The sequence below is a fragment of the Orbicella franksi genome, chromosome 3 (assembly GCF_964199315.1).
Source record: "Orbicella franksi chromosome 3, jaOrbFran1.1, whole genome shotgun sequence".
NCBI lineage: Eukaryota > Metazoa > Cnidaria > Anthozoa > Scleractinia > Merulinidae > Orbicella > Orbicella franksi.
Genome location: NC_138147.1, coordinates 31,336,409 through 31,352,159, shown reverse-complemented (window position 1 = coordinate 31,352,159; position 15,751 = coordinate 31,336,409). Strand labels below are relative to the sequence as shown.

Genomic DNA, 15,751 nt, shown 5'->3' with positions numbered 1-15,751 from the left:
AATGCAGTTGTCAGCTGCTTGTATGGAAACATAAACACCACAACGCCCTTTTCAAGTGTGCCGATTTTGTCACACAATACTTAGCTCGTGTAGAATAGGCTTATCTTCGAAACATTGGCAACTTTTCAGAATTAAGCGCGCGGGCGTCTAATCTCATAGATATTCCGCTTACTAACGTGTTAATTGATTGATTATGAGTGATTGCAATCATTGAAGTTGCCACACACCACACGTTTCCAATCGCAATAACTGATCTGTAGTTTGCGCAATGTATCAGACACGGGCAATAGTTTTATCAGATGTCCAAAGGTCACTGGAAGATGGTTGAAACAGAGCTCCAGGAGCTCAGTTGTCGCCTAGCTGTTGTTGTTTTCGGGTTTTCACTAAAATGGGATACACCCTGACGGAATAACGAGTAGATGTTACAAACATTCGTTCAGGGAACGAAAGCTTGCAGTCAGTCATGTGTTTTTCCACGGCCATAACTTTTTCTTCGGCTTCCCGTCTGTCTACCCAAAAGAGACCGGGTTGCTCGAAAGCCGGTTAACTCTAACCCAGGATTAAACGTTAGCCGAAGTATTAATTTTTCTTGCATAAAAATGTTTTCACTGCTTATGAATTGTGTAGTTTGAGATTATTCGCCTAAAAACCGAAGGACAAAAACACTGAAATGAAAATTCTCCCTAATCCTGGGTTATAGCTTAATCGGACTTTAAAAAACTCGACCCAGGTCTAGATAGTACAATAAGTCGACTGGCACACTACCAAGACAGCTTGATTAGTTGAAAAAAACTCTGGCAGCTATTCTTTATTCCTAAATTAAGGGGGCAGGCAATCAGTGACCTCGTTTCCCGACACCATGGAACCTACGCTAACCACAATGAGAATTCGTAAATACTAATCAAACGATACAATGCAAGAACAATCCAAGCAGGTGTATTCGAGTATTTTCCCAGCCTTTTTGTTTTGTACCCGAACGAAGCAGCGGGTAGTAATCATCCTTGTTCAATCACCTGACGTTGAGCCTAAAAAAGGTTTCAAAAACCTCCTTGTGAGTACACTTTATACTACCAGGATGCAGAATGCTTAAGAGGCTGTCCGTGTAAGAACCGACCACTCGATTTTCGGCCGAAAACAGAATTTCTTCAAATTTTCTGTGTGAGACAGTTAGTCAATGCGATAAATAAAAATAGCAATAATTTGGCTTTAAGTGCTATTTTTCACTATTTCTGGCGACGATTTCCGAGTACGGTCCAAAACCGTAAAAACCATTCTGTTTCCAGTCAAATTTAGACGTTGCGCTGAAGGAGCTGAAAAATTACGCTTTTACTTAAATACAATAAAACTTAGAGATAATTTTATTTCATGTTTTTTCTTTCGATTAACGGTAAAATATTTAAAATCGGGCCCAAGAAAAATTAATTATGATTTTTTGAAAATGCCCCACAGAAGGCCTTTGCAAAATTTTAGCGGGCATGCTGATGGTTGAAGGAGTGTTTCTCAAAAGTATAACGTGATCTGGAGCCCTGACCAATATCCACGTTTAGTACTAGGGCTAGTGTACCGAGAACAGGAAAAAAAACTTTGGGCACTAATCTTTTGGAACTACAGGAGTACGATCAACATAGCTAATATTCACACGCGAAAGCTTGCGTGACACAGTTTTGCACCGATTATTGTTCCTAAGTTTCCCACATAAATTTTTAAGTTTCCCGCATAAAATGATCTTACCTTGAAGCAAATATTCTCAAAACGTACCCTTTGTTCGGGATAAGGCATGAATAGCCTTAAATTCACCAAAGATTCCTCTAAAATTGGGAATTTATTAGCGAACTGCTGTGGCGTGAGTTGCCTTAAGTTTCGCCTAAACACAATTGCGGAAATTGGGTCATTACAGGCCTTGGACTATACAGAAGTTCCATATTAAACATATTTAAGAAGTAAAACTGTTTATCATATGATTATTGCCAAGAAAAAAAAATAATAATAGTGTACCGCGAATGTACCTCAGATGTACAGATAAGAAGATGTCGATTTCAGTCGGCAAACACACTGGAATGTCAAAGCTATTTTGGCAGCTCTCCTTACCACTTTTTGCTTATTTTGCATTGCGCGTTAAAAAGCAATACCAATCCTGGGTACTTGAGAAATAAATTATTTTACTGTTGATATTTGATTTTAGAAATGACTTAGAAGCTTTGCCTTTTTTATTCAACATTCTTTTTTTTCGTGTTGCTATTTTTGCGTAGGTCTTTGTGCTAAAATTGAATTATGCAAATTGTAGAAGTCTGACGTCGACAGCTTTTTACCCAGTTTACGCAAGAGATAACGAATTTATTGTTTGTGCTTTGCGTCGTTTTTGCTGTTTGCAACGGCAGGATTGTGCTCCTTCTCAGCAATTACAAGTGGCACGTGCGGAAGTAGTCGTGGATTTACGGGATGTGTAGCCCTAAACAGCTGTGCGGCGATATCAGTTTGCATCTTCAAAATCACCACCTGTCAAGGAAAAATGTTTGTGAGAAGGATCTAATCCTGGCAAGAGCAGGTCTTCTAGAGCTCACAGAAGAACAGGTTAAAAACATAACGGTTTGTCCAGCTCATCGTTTTACCCTGGGAAAGTACTGGCAAGCCCCTAAGACCTGCCAGTATCCAAAACATCATGGCAAGACATGGTGACTGTGACTGGAACCCATGTAATTAATTTCAAGTTAGCCAGGGAAATTAAAAACATCTTTGGAGAAGCTACACCCGTTGGTTCGCGTAAGTTTTAGCTTTGAAGATTTTATTTTGTAACCACCGCATATTGTTTACGTTTGAATGCCCTAACGGTAATACAGACTTCATTTTTCCATGAGTCATTTCACGAGTGCGGTTTGGGAGATTATCGGACACCCTGCCGCAATGAAATATAGTTTGTTCTGAATATGAATATTACACAAAATTCAAAACAACAACATTAACAAAACTTGCTCATTTTTTTTTTTACAAAGCTACTTAGCAATACAACTTCCGGCTGGTTGGTTAAGGTTTACGAGTTTTTTCGTTTCGGAAAAGGGTTGGGCAGGTGGGCGTGGTGTGTAATCGTGTGATCTTCATGCCGCAGATTCTAGGTATTTTACAAACCCTTACGAGGAAGTTTATTAACATTCATTTTTGATGAATGTCAGATGTCAGATGTCAGATGGTGTTTAAGAAATTCAGTGAGCTTGAGAGTCATCTTGATGTTGGCGAACACCGCCAAGTACGCAGGGGCTCCGCAACAGTGTAAGACAAACTCAGAAGAGACTGGGTCGCAAAATTCCTTACTGTTGACAACAACGAGGAAACCGGCCGCGCACTTGTGGTACATAGAGATGAGCAACGTGACAAAAATGGAGCTTCTGGTTCTTGTGGTGACTTACAGCTTGGCTGGGCTTTACACAAGCCTCGAAGTCAAGCTGTGCGGTTTACGGATGAGGTTAAACAGTACCTAACCACGAAATTCGACCTCGGAGAGAGAACTGGCAGTAAAGCAGATCCCGGAAAAGTGGCTGCAGACATGAGGACATCGAGGAAACCAGATGGTTCCTGGATGTTTGAAAGAAAAGACTGGCTAACGAAGAGTCAAGTGCAAGGCTTCTTCTCGAGACTGGCCGCCACACGTAGAATTAATTAAGGCAGGGGAACCAAGAGATGCAGATAGAGGACGTGTACGCAGAGGAGGAAGAGCAAGAAAGGCGTGGGGTACTGGAGAATGTGGACGCCCAGCTCAGTCCTAGGCAGTAGTAATCATAGCAGATTGGATGTCTGTGCGACCTCTCACGAGACGACAAACTAGACAGTTTCAGTGTAGTTATGCTGAAGGAGATACTTAGATATTTTGAAGTTCCCTTTGCTTCAAAAGATCGGAAAAAGAATTTGGTAGTTTACCTATCCAAATTCCTAAAAGGATGTGAATGTCGCCGTTAGGATAACAAGTTCACAAACTGTCTTCTTCAGAATGTATTGGGCGTTTTAAATACGGCTTAACAATTTTTGTTTTCTTTTTATTGAACTAAGTGACCGAAAATGGTTTTAACAGCGTGAAATAATTGTAAATATATTGTGGGGAATCGCGGAACTTTGTGTAGCAGTGTTAAACTAGTAGCACTGTCAACTTTATTTGCCTTCTTGCACGCCATCGGAAACACAGCGAGTAGAATAAACATTGAATTCCAGGCGTCCACTCTGTTCTTTTTGTTTTTGTTTTTGTTTTGTTTTTTTGCTCGCAGGAACTATGAACTCCCCATTGACACATCGCGGTGTAAACCTGCACCAAATTTGCATAGATTGAATTCGCTGAAGAGAATTACTTAATCGACAATGCTGGTATTAAGAGATAAACGCTATTTCAAAGAAAATGGAGCCAAAGATAGAAAGCGTATAATTCAGCATGCAAATCTTGCAGTCATTGTTATTGCAACTTTAAACTAACGCGCTAAGAATGTCCGTGACATGCTAAAAATAACTTAGACATTCTAGCGTGCTACAATGTAGACGACTGAAATCTAGATTCTCGCTACAGCTGAAGTACACTAGTGAACAATAATTTTTCCTTTCTTGGCATTAAATTATATGATTAACGGTTCTAACTGTTAAATATGAGTGTCCTTTTACATATAGTCCAAACCTTAATTATTTAACTGAATTTTAGAAACAGCTTTTAGGCCAGACAGAAGATAACTTAAACCGCAGCCGCTCATTTTAGCTTATAAATTCCCAATTGGAAGAATATTTCGTGAATTTAAGGCTTTTCATGCCTTGTCCAGAGCAAAAAGCACGTTTTGAGAATATTTGCTTCAAGGTAATATTTCATGCGGGAAACTTAAGAATTTATGTGGGAAACTTAGGAACAGTAATCGGCGCGAAATTGTGTCACGCAAGCTTTCGCGTCTGAATATTAGCTACGTTGATCGCTCTCCTGTAGTTCCAAAAAGTTAGTGCCCAAAGTTTTTTTTCCTGTTCTCGGTACACTAGCCCTAGTACTAAACATGGATATTGGTTAGGGCTCCAGATCACGTTATACTTTTGAGAAACACTCCTTCAACCATCAGCATGCCCGCTAAAATTTTGCGAACGCTCTCTGTAGGGCATTTTAAAAAAATGATTAATTTTTCTTGAGCCTGATTTTAAATATTTTACCGTTAATCGAAAGAAAAAACATGAAATAAAATTATCTCTAAGTTTTATTGTATTTAAGTAAAAGCGTAATTTTTCAGCTCCTTCAGCGCAACGTCTAAATTTGACTGGAAACAGAATGGTTTTTACGGTTTTGGACCGTACTCGGAAATCGTCGCCAGAAATATTGAAAAATAGCACTTAAAGCCAAATTATTGCTATTTTTATTTATCATATGGACTAACTGTCTCACAGAGAAAATTTGAAGAAATTCTGTTTTCGGCCTAAAATCGAGTGGTCGGTTCTTACACGGACAGCCTCTTAACCTCGTTCCCAGGGCCTTATTCCTGGCTTTGAGTCTAACCTTGGCCTAACTCTCAAGCCAGGGACAAGGCCCTGAGAACGAGGTTGCAGGACACCGGGGGGATACTCTCTTGTATGGGCTTTGCAGGTATATGCTGCGTATGGTTTATGAGGGGTTTTGGTCGTTTCAAAAACGGAATAAATTTTCACCATGTTGGTCTGAAATAGGATATCTTGTTCACGCTGGCATAGCATCAACACTGGCAAATTTGTAGCCCTTCTCAAATGTCTAGGCAAATGAAGCCCTTTCTTGTTAGCTGCTGTCATAAAAAAGAGTCGTGTACTAATTTTGGAGGTCTGAAATGGGGTATCGCTTTTTTACCGAGGTCTGAAACAGGGTATGGAAAATCACAGAGTTTGGTCTGGAACAGTGGACAGGTTTCAAGTTTTTGGGCTACACACCCCCACCGATTACTTTGCGGAATAACCCCACCCCCTCCTCTGGGCCGGGATACGGGAATTAATTTTCGTTTATTTCTTTACGGGTTCTGCGGGCGCGTTTGGTATGTTTACTTGCTACCTTTCTACTGTTGTGTTATGCAGATTTGCGTGACTTACAAGGATACACAGCTTACCTCTCAAAGCCAGTGCCGAATGTATGTCACGCACTGGAGCAATAATTGTAGATTTAAACATTGAGCGTGGTTTTTCACGTTTCGTATGACTTTATCTTGCCATCGGGTCCCTTAAAACAGAATTTCCAGAATGACCCGCGGGGCAAACGCTTGCGTGATTTAGTTTGCTTGAAGTAATAACAAATTCAAGAGAAGATGAGGTTTCCCGATGCCACTGAGAACCGGGTAATTACGGTCCGATATTCCTAACATGCTGGCCGATTAAAAGAAGGAACAGGTTGCCATTACTTCCCGGGGGAGAGGGGTACTCCCATATATAGGCTATATAGGTATGTGCCGCGGGATAGGGTATGGTTTTTGAGGTTCTTGATCCTCAAATAGGGTATCATTTTCGCCCATGTTGGCATAGTGTCCCGGTGTGACCCTTAGGGTGCCTAAATTGTATCAGCTAAAATAGCAGTGCGTAAACACCCAGTTAAGCGGAAAACAAATGATCTGTTAAAGTTAAAGTATCATGATCAGCAAAGTGATTTTATAAAGATTATGTTTTTCCGTGGTGGTTAGTCGTTGTTTGGAGCCTTGCATAGGGTGTCATTTTTCGGGTTTGAACCTGAAATAGGGTATCAATTTTCATTTGATTCATCCTTAAATAGGGTCAGGGTTTAAGACCCTTCGCGGCACACACCTATCCGATATTTATGAGAATACCCACCCGGGCATTACTTATGTATAGTTAACTCAGTTTAGGAAAATTTCTGCCGGTGACCTTTCAGTCCAAAATCTGCAGGCATCAACATCTATTTTCTCATAAATTGATCAACACAGAATCAGTCTTATGTGTCATGAGAATTACGCAGTAACTTAAAGGCTCAATTTATCAAGCAGACACAGAGCTCTTGACATGTTGTTAGTGTTGTTGTCTTCTAGTCCTTTTCCTAAAATCAAAGATGTCCGAAAATTATGTCGATAAGAAGAAAATATTCGCTATTCGCACTCACTACTTCAAAATTTTTACGATAACTGCAGAAATTCTCGCGCGTTCATTGGCTAATTTTCATTGTCAGTAAGTGGACAGACACATGAATTTATAATTTTATGCGATGCGTCAACGAGCGAGAGCAGACAATTTGACGATTTGTATCGTTAAAAACAAATTGACGTCAGTCTTTCATGCGTCTGTCCTGTTATTAACAATGAATTTCGTCACCACATTGTTAAAGTAGTCTGCGGATCCACTCGGCTATCGCCTTGTGGATCCACAGCTACTTTGACAATGTTATGACGAAATTCATGATCAATAACAGAACAGACACACGAAAAACTGACGTCAATCTGTTAAATGGATATAGCATACGAGTATAAAAACCGCATGTCTAATTTGACATTGTCGAGTGCAGTGGCTTAGAGATACGAGTTCAGCAAAACAGCCTTCGACAGAGAAACCTCAACCAACTGCATTTATTACTGTTTGCGGATCTCTACCACGAATAGACGTCACGAAGATTAACTTCCGGGACGTGGAGTCGACTACCAAGTTAGACGAGTCGACTCACTTTGGGTGTATTGGACAACACTTTTTCATGATCAAAAGGACGTTAAAAACAAGAAAGTTTGCAGTAGTTTATACACCATCAGAAACAACATAATGTCCGGGGATTAACTGATCAGTGTCATCGAACAGACCTTTCCAGTCCTCCGACTAAAGACATCCCAATAAGGGGAACAAAACGCTCTGGGTTAGTATTGACGCAATCTTAGCTTCAAGCATCCGTGTTGAAATATTTTGTTCATCCATGTGAAAAATTTGGCTTTGGAATACAATGCGTCAAACAGTCCAAGAGCAGAAGAAAGGATATAACTGGGCCCAGGAGAAATGAAACACGAGATCTGGGGAACCTGTTTCACATAAACTAACAGAACTAACGAGATTTTGAAATTTTATGTTCAAGGCACAGCCCTGAGACATCTTTGCCATTTCTTTACTTCTCCTTTTCTGAATTAAAAATTGTTTTCTTTCCGACCATCAATCTGGACACCGCTCTAGCCAGCTGGAAGGAAAATAAAGACTGCTCGTTTAATGGCGCTTAAAAACCCATTTAAATGTCAGTTACAAGACAAATCGTGCAAAGCAAAAAGTCGTAATATGAAATTTGTTATTATTATTGTTTAATAATATAACTAAACTGGACTTGAATGTTCTACAAAAGTTTAACATGTGACACTCATTCTTTCTTTCAATATAATTGATGTTGATTTTTCAGTCAGGTTTGAAACGATATATACCAATAATATTACAGACATTGCTATTGCACCTTTTAACAATTTGCTATGGATCTAAGATATGGTTTATATGCCGGTCGCATCACATTCGAAACATACCGAGGAAAATATGAAATATTTAACTACTTTACTCTTTTGTTTTGTTAGAGACACTTCATCGAATGTTAACATACTATCTGGAGGAACTGAAACATAACAAAGGACAAATGGTGAACAAGTTGTGGTCATTCTTTTTATATAAACAGGTTACCTTAGCAACAGCCTACATGAAACACTCTTACTTTAAGTTTTAACTGTTTATAACATTAAGGGTGTTTCTAAGGGGTTATGCTATTGCTATGGTAACCTTATATGCCATCACGATTACCTTTACTGGTTTAACATTCGGTAAGCTAAGGGTTTGAGTGATACCAATATTGCAGCATCACTTAGAAAAGAGTTTTAGAAATGATCCGTCAAAGTATAGCTGATAAAAGAGTGCTGGAAACCATTGCCAGCTACCTTAAGGGGGAGTAAAACGTAAGATACGTTAAGAAATATAGTTAGTAGGAAAAAACTCAAGATGGTTTCTATCTTTTCTAACTAAAAAATCCAATATTCAATCAGTTCATCGAATCACCATTTTTCCTCTTTCTCATCTTTTCTAACAAATCTCAAAGGAGGATTTTTTTTACTTTTTTACACTAAAGCTGACATTATGTTTCTACTCTGCCATAACGACTGCAGCAATAAAATTTACAAACTTGAATAGTTTCCATATTTATCCGGGTCCTTAAGGCAAAAGTTAAACTCAGTCAAACGTTATCCCGCCTGCCGGGAAACAAATGGATTCGGACACGATCTTCAAGCCTATAGTATCCGCACCCAATGGGGCTTACTGAATGTGTTTCAAGAGTCTTAATAATTTGTTAAGCCATTTAAACAAAATGTAGACAAGAACTTTACCAGACATCATCTGTAACCTTAACCTAGCAAGATCCAGTGTATTCAAAGTATTGTGCAACGTACATTACGAGTATGATGAACATGCTTCTTTCGGGACATACTCTACATCATCTGTTGAAGCTGAGTTAACTTATGCTGAACAGCTAATACATCAAGATGGTCAGGGTCGAGCATTTTCAGACGAATGGTAAGTGCACGTTCATAACACTCTTTGGCCTGCTCCAGGTCACCCAGGTCGCGGTGAACAGTACCAAGGTTATTGTGACACATTGCCACATCAAGATGGTCAGGGTTGAGCTTTTTCAGACGAATGGTAAGTGCACGTTCATAACACTCTTTGGCCTGCTCCAGGTCACCCAGGTCGCGGTGAACAATACCAAGGTTATTGTGACACATTGCCACATGAAGATGGTCAGGGTCGAGCTTTTTCAGATAAATGATAAGTGCACGTTCATAACACTCTTTGGCCTGCTCCAGGTCACCCAGGTCTTGGTGAACAGTACCAAGGTTATTGTGACACATTGCCACATCAAGATGGTCAGGGTTGAGCTTTTTCAGACGAATGGTAAGTGCACGTTCATAACACTCTTTGGCCTGCTCCAGGTCACCCAGGTCGCGGTGAACAATACCAAGGTTATTGTGACACATTGCCACATGAAGATGGTCAGGGTCGAGCTTTTTCAGATAAATGATAAGTGCACGTTCATAACACTCTTTGGCCTGCTCCAGGTCACCCAGGGCGTGGTGAACAGTACCAAGGTTATTGTGACACATTGCCACATCAAGATGGTCAGGGTCGAGCTTTTTCAGACGAATGGTAAGTGCACGTTCATAACACTCTTTGGCCTGCTCCAGGTCACCCAGGTCGCGGTGAACAGTACCAAGGTCATTGTGACACATTGCCACATGAAGATGGTCAGGGTCGGGCTTTTTCAGATATATGATAAGTGCACGTTCATAACACTCTTTGGCCTGCTCCAGGTCACCCAGGTCTTGGTGAACAGTACCAAGGTTATTGTGACACATTGCCACATCAAGATGGTCAGGGTCGAGCTTTTTCAGACGAATGGTAAGTGCACGTTCATAACACTCTTTGGCCTGCTCCAGGTCACCCAGGGCTTGGTGAACAGTACCAAGGTTATTGTGACACATTGCCACATCAAGATGGTCAGGGTCGAGCTTTTTCAGACGAATGGTAAGTGCACGTTCATAACACTCTTTGGCCTGCTCCAGGTCACCCAGGGCTTGGTGAACAGTACCAAGGTTATTGTGACACATTGCCACATCAAGATGGTCAGGGTCGAGCTTTTTCAGATAAATGATAAGTGCACGTTCATAACACTCTTTGGCCTGCTCCAGGTCACCCAGGTCTTGGTGAAAAGTACCAAGGTTATTGTGACACATTGCCACATGAAGATGGTCAGGGTCGAGCTTTTTCAGATAAATGATAAGTGCACGTTCATAACACTCTTTGGCCTGCTCCAGGTCACCCAGGTCTTGGTGAACAGTACCAAGGTTATTGTGACACATTGCCACATCAAGATGGTCAGGGTCGAGCTTTTTCAGACGAATGGTAAGTGCACGTTCATAACACTCTTTGGCCTGCTCCAGGTCACCCAGGTCGTGGTGAACAGTACCAAGGTTATTGTGACACATTGCCACATCAAGATGGTCAGGGTCGAGCTTTTTCAGATAAATGATAAGTGCACGTTCATAACACTCTTTGGCCTGCTCCAGGTCACCCAGGTCGCGGTGAACATTACCAAGGTTATTGTGACACATTGCCACATCAGGATGGTCAGGGTCGAGCTTTTTCAGACGAATGGTAAGTGCACGTTCATAACACTCTTTGGCCTGCTCCAGGTCACCCAGGGCTTGGTGAACAGTACCAAGGTTATTGGGACACATTGCCACATGAAGATGGTCAGGGTCGAGCTTTTTCAGATAAATGATAAGTGCACGTTCATAACACTCTTTGGCCTGCTCCAGGTCACCCAGGTCGCGGTGAACAGTACCAAGGTTATTGTGACACATTGCCACATCAAGATCGTCAGGGTCGAGCTTTTTCAGATAAATGATAAGTGCACGTTCATAACACTCTTTGGCCTGCTCCAGGTCACCCAGGTCTTGGTGAACAGTACCAAGGTTATTGTGACACATTGCCACATCAAGATGGTCAGGGTCGAGCTTTTTCAGACGAATGGTAAGTGCACGTTCATGATACTCTTTGGCCTGTTCCAGGTCACCCAGGTGGTGGTGAACATTACCAAGGTTATTGTGACACATTGCCACATGAAGATGGTCCGGGTCGAGCTTTTTCAGACGAGTGGTGAGTGCACGTTCATAACACTCTTTGGCCTGCTCCAGGTCACCCAGGTCGCGGTGAACAATACCAAGGTTATTGTGACACATTGCCACATCAAGATGGTCAGGGTCGAGCTTTTTCAGATAAATGATAAGTGCACGTTCATAACACTCTTTGGCCTGCTCCAGGTCACCCAGGTCTTGGTGAACAATACCAAGGTTATTGTGACACATTGCCACATCAAGATGGTCAGGGTCGAGCTTTTTCAGACGAATGATAAGTGCACGTTCATAACACTCTTTGGCCTGCTCCAGGTCACCCAGGTCGCGGTGAACATTACCAAGGTTATTGTGACACATTGCCACATCAAGATGGTCAGGGTCGAGCTTTTTCAGACGAATGGTAAGTGCACGTTCATAACACTCTTTGGCCTGCTCCAGGTCACCCAGGTCTTGGTGAACAGTACCAAGGTTATTGTGACACATTGCCACATCAAGATGGTCAGGGTCGAGCTTTTTCAGACGAATGGTAAGTGCACGTTCATAACACTCTTTGGCCTGCTCCAGGTCACCCAGGTCTTGGTGAACAGTACCAAGGTTATTGTGACACATTGCCACATCAAGATGGTCAGGGTCGAGCTTTTTCAGACGAATGGTAAGTGCACGTTCATAACACTCTTTGGCCTGCTCCAGGTCACCCAGGTCTTGGTGAACAGTACCAAGGTTATTGTGACATATTGCCACATGGAGATGGTCAGGGTCGAGCTTTTTCAGACGAATGGTAAGTGCACGTTCATGATACTCTTTGGCCTGTTCCAGGTCACCCAGGTCTTGGTGAACATTACCAAGGTTATTGTGACACCTTGCCACATCAAGATGGTCCGGGTCGAGCTTTTTCAGACGAGTGGTGAGTGCACGTTCATAACACTCTTTGGCCTGTTCCAGGTCACCCAGGTCGCGGTGAACAGTACCAAGGTTATTGTGAGACGCTGCCACATGAAGATGGTCAGGGTCGAGCTTTTTCAGACGAATGGTAAGTGCACGTTCATAACACTCTTTGGCCTGCTCCAGGTCACCCAGGTCGCGGTGAACAGTACCAAGGTTATTGTGACACGCTGCCACATCAAGATGGTCAGGGTCGAGCTTTTTCAGACGAATGGTAAGTGCACGTTCATAACACTCTTTGGCCTGCTCCAGGTCACCCAGGTCGCGGTGAACAGTACCAAGGTTAGTGTGACACCTTGCCACATCAAGATCGTCAGGGTCGAGCTTTTTCAGATAAATGATAAGTGCACGTTCATGATACTCTTTGGCCTGCTCCAGGTCACTTAGGCAATGGTGTACATCACCCAGGAAAATGCAACATTCTGCTTCATCTTTCTCGATATACACTTCACTACGCTGAACGAATTGTAATGCTTGGCTGAAGTACTTTATTGCAACGTCGAAAAAACAGTGCATTTGACAAATTTGGCCAAGTTTTCTAAAGGAAGATGGATAATGCTGAACATTTATTATGCTGCGTTGGGTTTCTTGAGAAGTGTCTCGTTTATGAAACAATTTTTCAGTATTTATAAACAAGGTTTTTAAATGAGGTATGACGGGCTTGCTGTCGACAAGAGAATCAGTGTCCTCCCAATTCACTGATAGGTTGCTTTCCACGAACTGAATGAATGATCTAACGGTTGCGTCTACAGTTTGAAGTTGTTGGATCTCCGGAAAATCGCTAGTGAAAGAGTTAATGACATCATAAACAATCTGATGCACCCGAATAAGGGCACCACTTTCGTCTTCACCATTTAATATGAGTGAACATCTTTGGATTCTCATAGCAATCATCTCTTTATCTTTAATTTCTTCATCTACGTTGAGAATATAATTGATCACGACGTCTTGACTTACAGGTTGTGGCGCACACACAGAGAGGAGACTGAACGTGTGATGTATGATTTTGTCGCACGTCATTGCCTTTTCAACAGCCAGTGTTGTTGCTGTGGTCATAGATTCTTGGTAGCTTGGATTAGTTTCAGCATGGATGGTTTCAGTGGTACCTCGTTGCCCCTTTTTAAGCTTCTCTAGGTAGTCGTTCCAGCCAAAATGTGACGTTGTCTTGTTCTGCCGCACCTGTCTGACATAGGTGGCGGCGCTTGCCAAGGCAAGAGGCTGATAGTCCAGTGCCTGCGCAACTTCTTTTCCCATCTCGCTGTGATCGATAAATGAAAGCTTTGCCAATAAACAACTGGCATCGTGAGGCTTCATACCTTTGCTAACTGAGATGTGTTTAATGAAAGAACTTGGCAAAGGGATGGACGCAGTCTCCTGTGTTGTGATTAACAACTGACCGTTTGCCCACTGCTCATTTCCAGACTCCGGTAAATGAACATGCACACGTGATATGCTAGTAACGTTGTCCACCACCAGTAGCCACGACGTATAAAGCTCGATTTTTGTGCTGATTAAAGTCTTCAGATTAGTGATCTTCTCACCCGTAGTCAAATCTTTGCAGTTACGGGTGTTTGTAACCACTAATTCTGGACATTTAAGTCGCCGGGCAAAAGACACGTACGATTCCAGAAGTGTATCTTGGCTTTCAGCATTCATTGTCATTACAAATGAAGTAGCACACGGAATTTCTTTGCCCTCTTTGAAGAACTGCTCAGCTACAAGGCCAGCCAGTTGAGATTTTCCACTTCCAGGGTTCCCTGAGATGTACAGAAAACTTAATTTGTTTTCGTTAGTGCTTTTGAGCTGTTTGAGCTGTTGAGTTATTTCAGCCACCTCAAAATCGCGACTTGCGACGTCGTGTAAAGGTTTGGGAGGGAGAATACAAAAGGAGGAAATTTCGTTGTGTAACTGATTCTCAAGGACCTGTCGTTCTTCTTCTTTTTCTTGTAGTTCCTTTCTTTTTGCTTGAAGGTTTTTTTCCTTTTCTTGAAGTTCCTTTCCTTTTGCGTGAAGTGCCTTTCCTTTTTCTTGAAGCTTCTTCTCCTTTTCTTGAAGTTCCTGTCTCAGGTCATCAACCTTTTCCAAGACCCGTCTTAACTCCTCTGTTGGAAACCTTTTCTGATTTTGGATGTCTTGAATTTGGGAGGTAGAGAGACCGAGCCCTTGAAATGCAGCATGAAATTTACCAATGGCGATTTGAAACTCTGGATACACGAGGTGACCTTTTGGCATGTGCGCAAAGTCTTCATTTCGAAACTTTCTGAGATCATCTATATGTGATTTGACGACTGGATTGAGACCGGGACGGATGGAATCGGAGTAAAGAATGGCGTAAAAGAGCATGGTACAATCCCATTTTTCTCTGTCTCCGTTAATCATAGTAGCTAGGAGTTTGGCGTTTCTTCTCTGGTTTCCGGGAGATTCCTCGTTCTTGAAGTCCAATCCATTCCCCGGCTCATCTTTCCATTCTCCTAACGTAGTCTTGTAGCGATTGTCCCATTCTTGCTTGAAAATTGATCGGAGACCTTCAGTTATTATATCAGTGACAACGTAACAGATCCTGAAGTAGTTCAATTGCTCTTCTGTAAATTCTATTGCAACAGCGGCCATTTTCTGCTTGCGTCACCTTTTGTTTGACTTCAGCCCTTTGTAAGAAATAAAACTTTGTAATTAGCCAATTAGAACCCTGTCGAGCTCGGTTGCTAGCTGAAGGTTTCGTTTGCTTTTTTGACTTTCCTGATTTTACTTTTCCTGTTTTAAATTGAAATACATTACAGAAATTAGGATAAAAAGGTAATTTTCATGTACACTGTTTTTTTTTTGATAAGAATATAGTTCTTCTGGCCGCGAGGCTGAATATCCTTATTTTTCTGCCGATTTTAGGCTGAAAATATTTTTGTGGATATGCTTAGATTATAGGGTGTGGCATTTCTGTTTTTGAATATTTTTCGAATTTGGTGTCTTGTTGGTGTTAAAGTAATTTTGAAGCCAGCCTGCAGATATTAAAGCCTGATGTCACGTACATAACGTCTTGCAGAAATGTGTTAATGCTGTTTTGGTTGCTTTCTGGCTGGTTTTGCCGCTTAGAGAAAGGAAGAATTTTATTTCTATTTACAATTTTTTAACACACCAAATTTTCTTTTGAAAGTGTCAGCCTCGGGTTTATTCTTCAAATATTCTTAAACTTTCGCAAATTTCAGCCT

General features: G+C 41.6%; 1 protein-coding gene across 4 annotated transcripts in view; it reads right to left on the bottom strand.

Moving 5' to 3' along the window:
* Positions 1-7,125: 7,125 nt before the first annotated feature.
* Positions 7,126-15,751, bottom strand: part of LOC145481955 (uncharacterized) — a 72,068-nt gene continuing 63,442 nt past the window's right edge. For all 4 annotated transcript variants that reach the window (XM_081460530.1, XM_081460531.1, XM_081460533.1 and 1 more), the window contains one exon: positions 7,126-15,193. In XM_081460530.1, the coding sequence (XP_081316656.1) occupies positions 9,402-15,158 (5,757 nt within the window). In that variant the 5' untranslated portion in view covers positions 15,159-15,193 and the 3' untranslated portion in view covers positions 7,126-9,401. The remainder of the gene's footprint in view (positions 15,194-15,751) is intronic.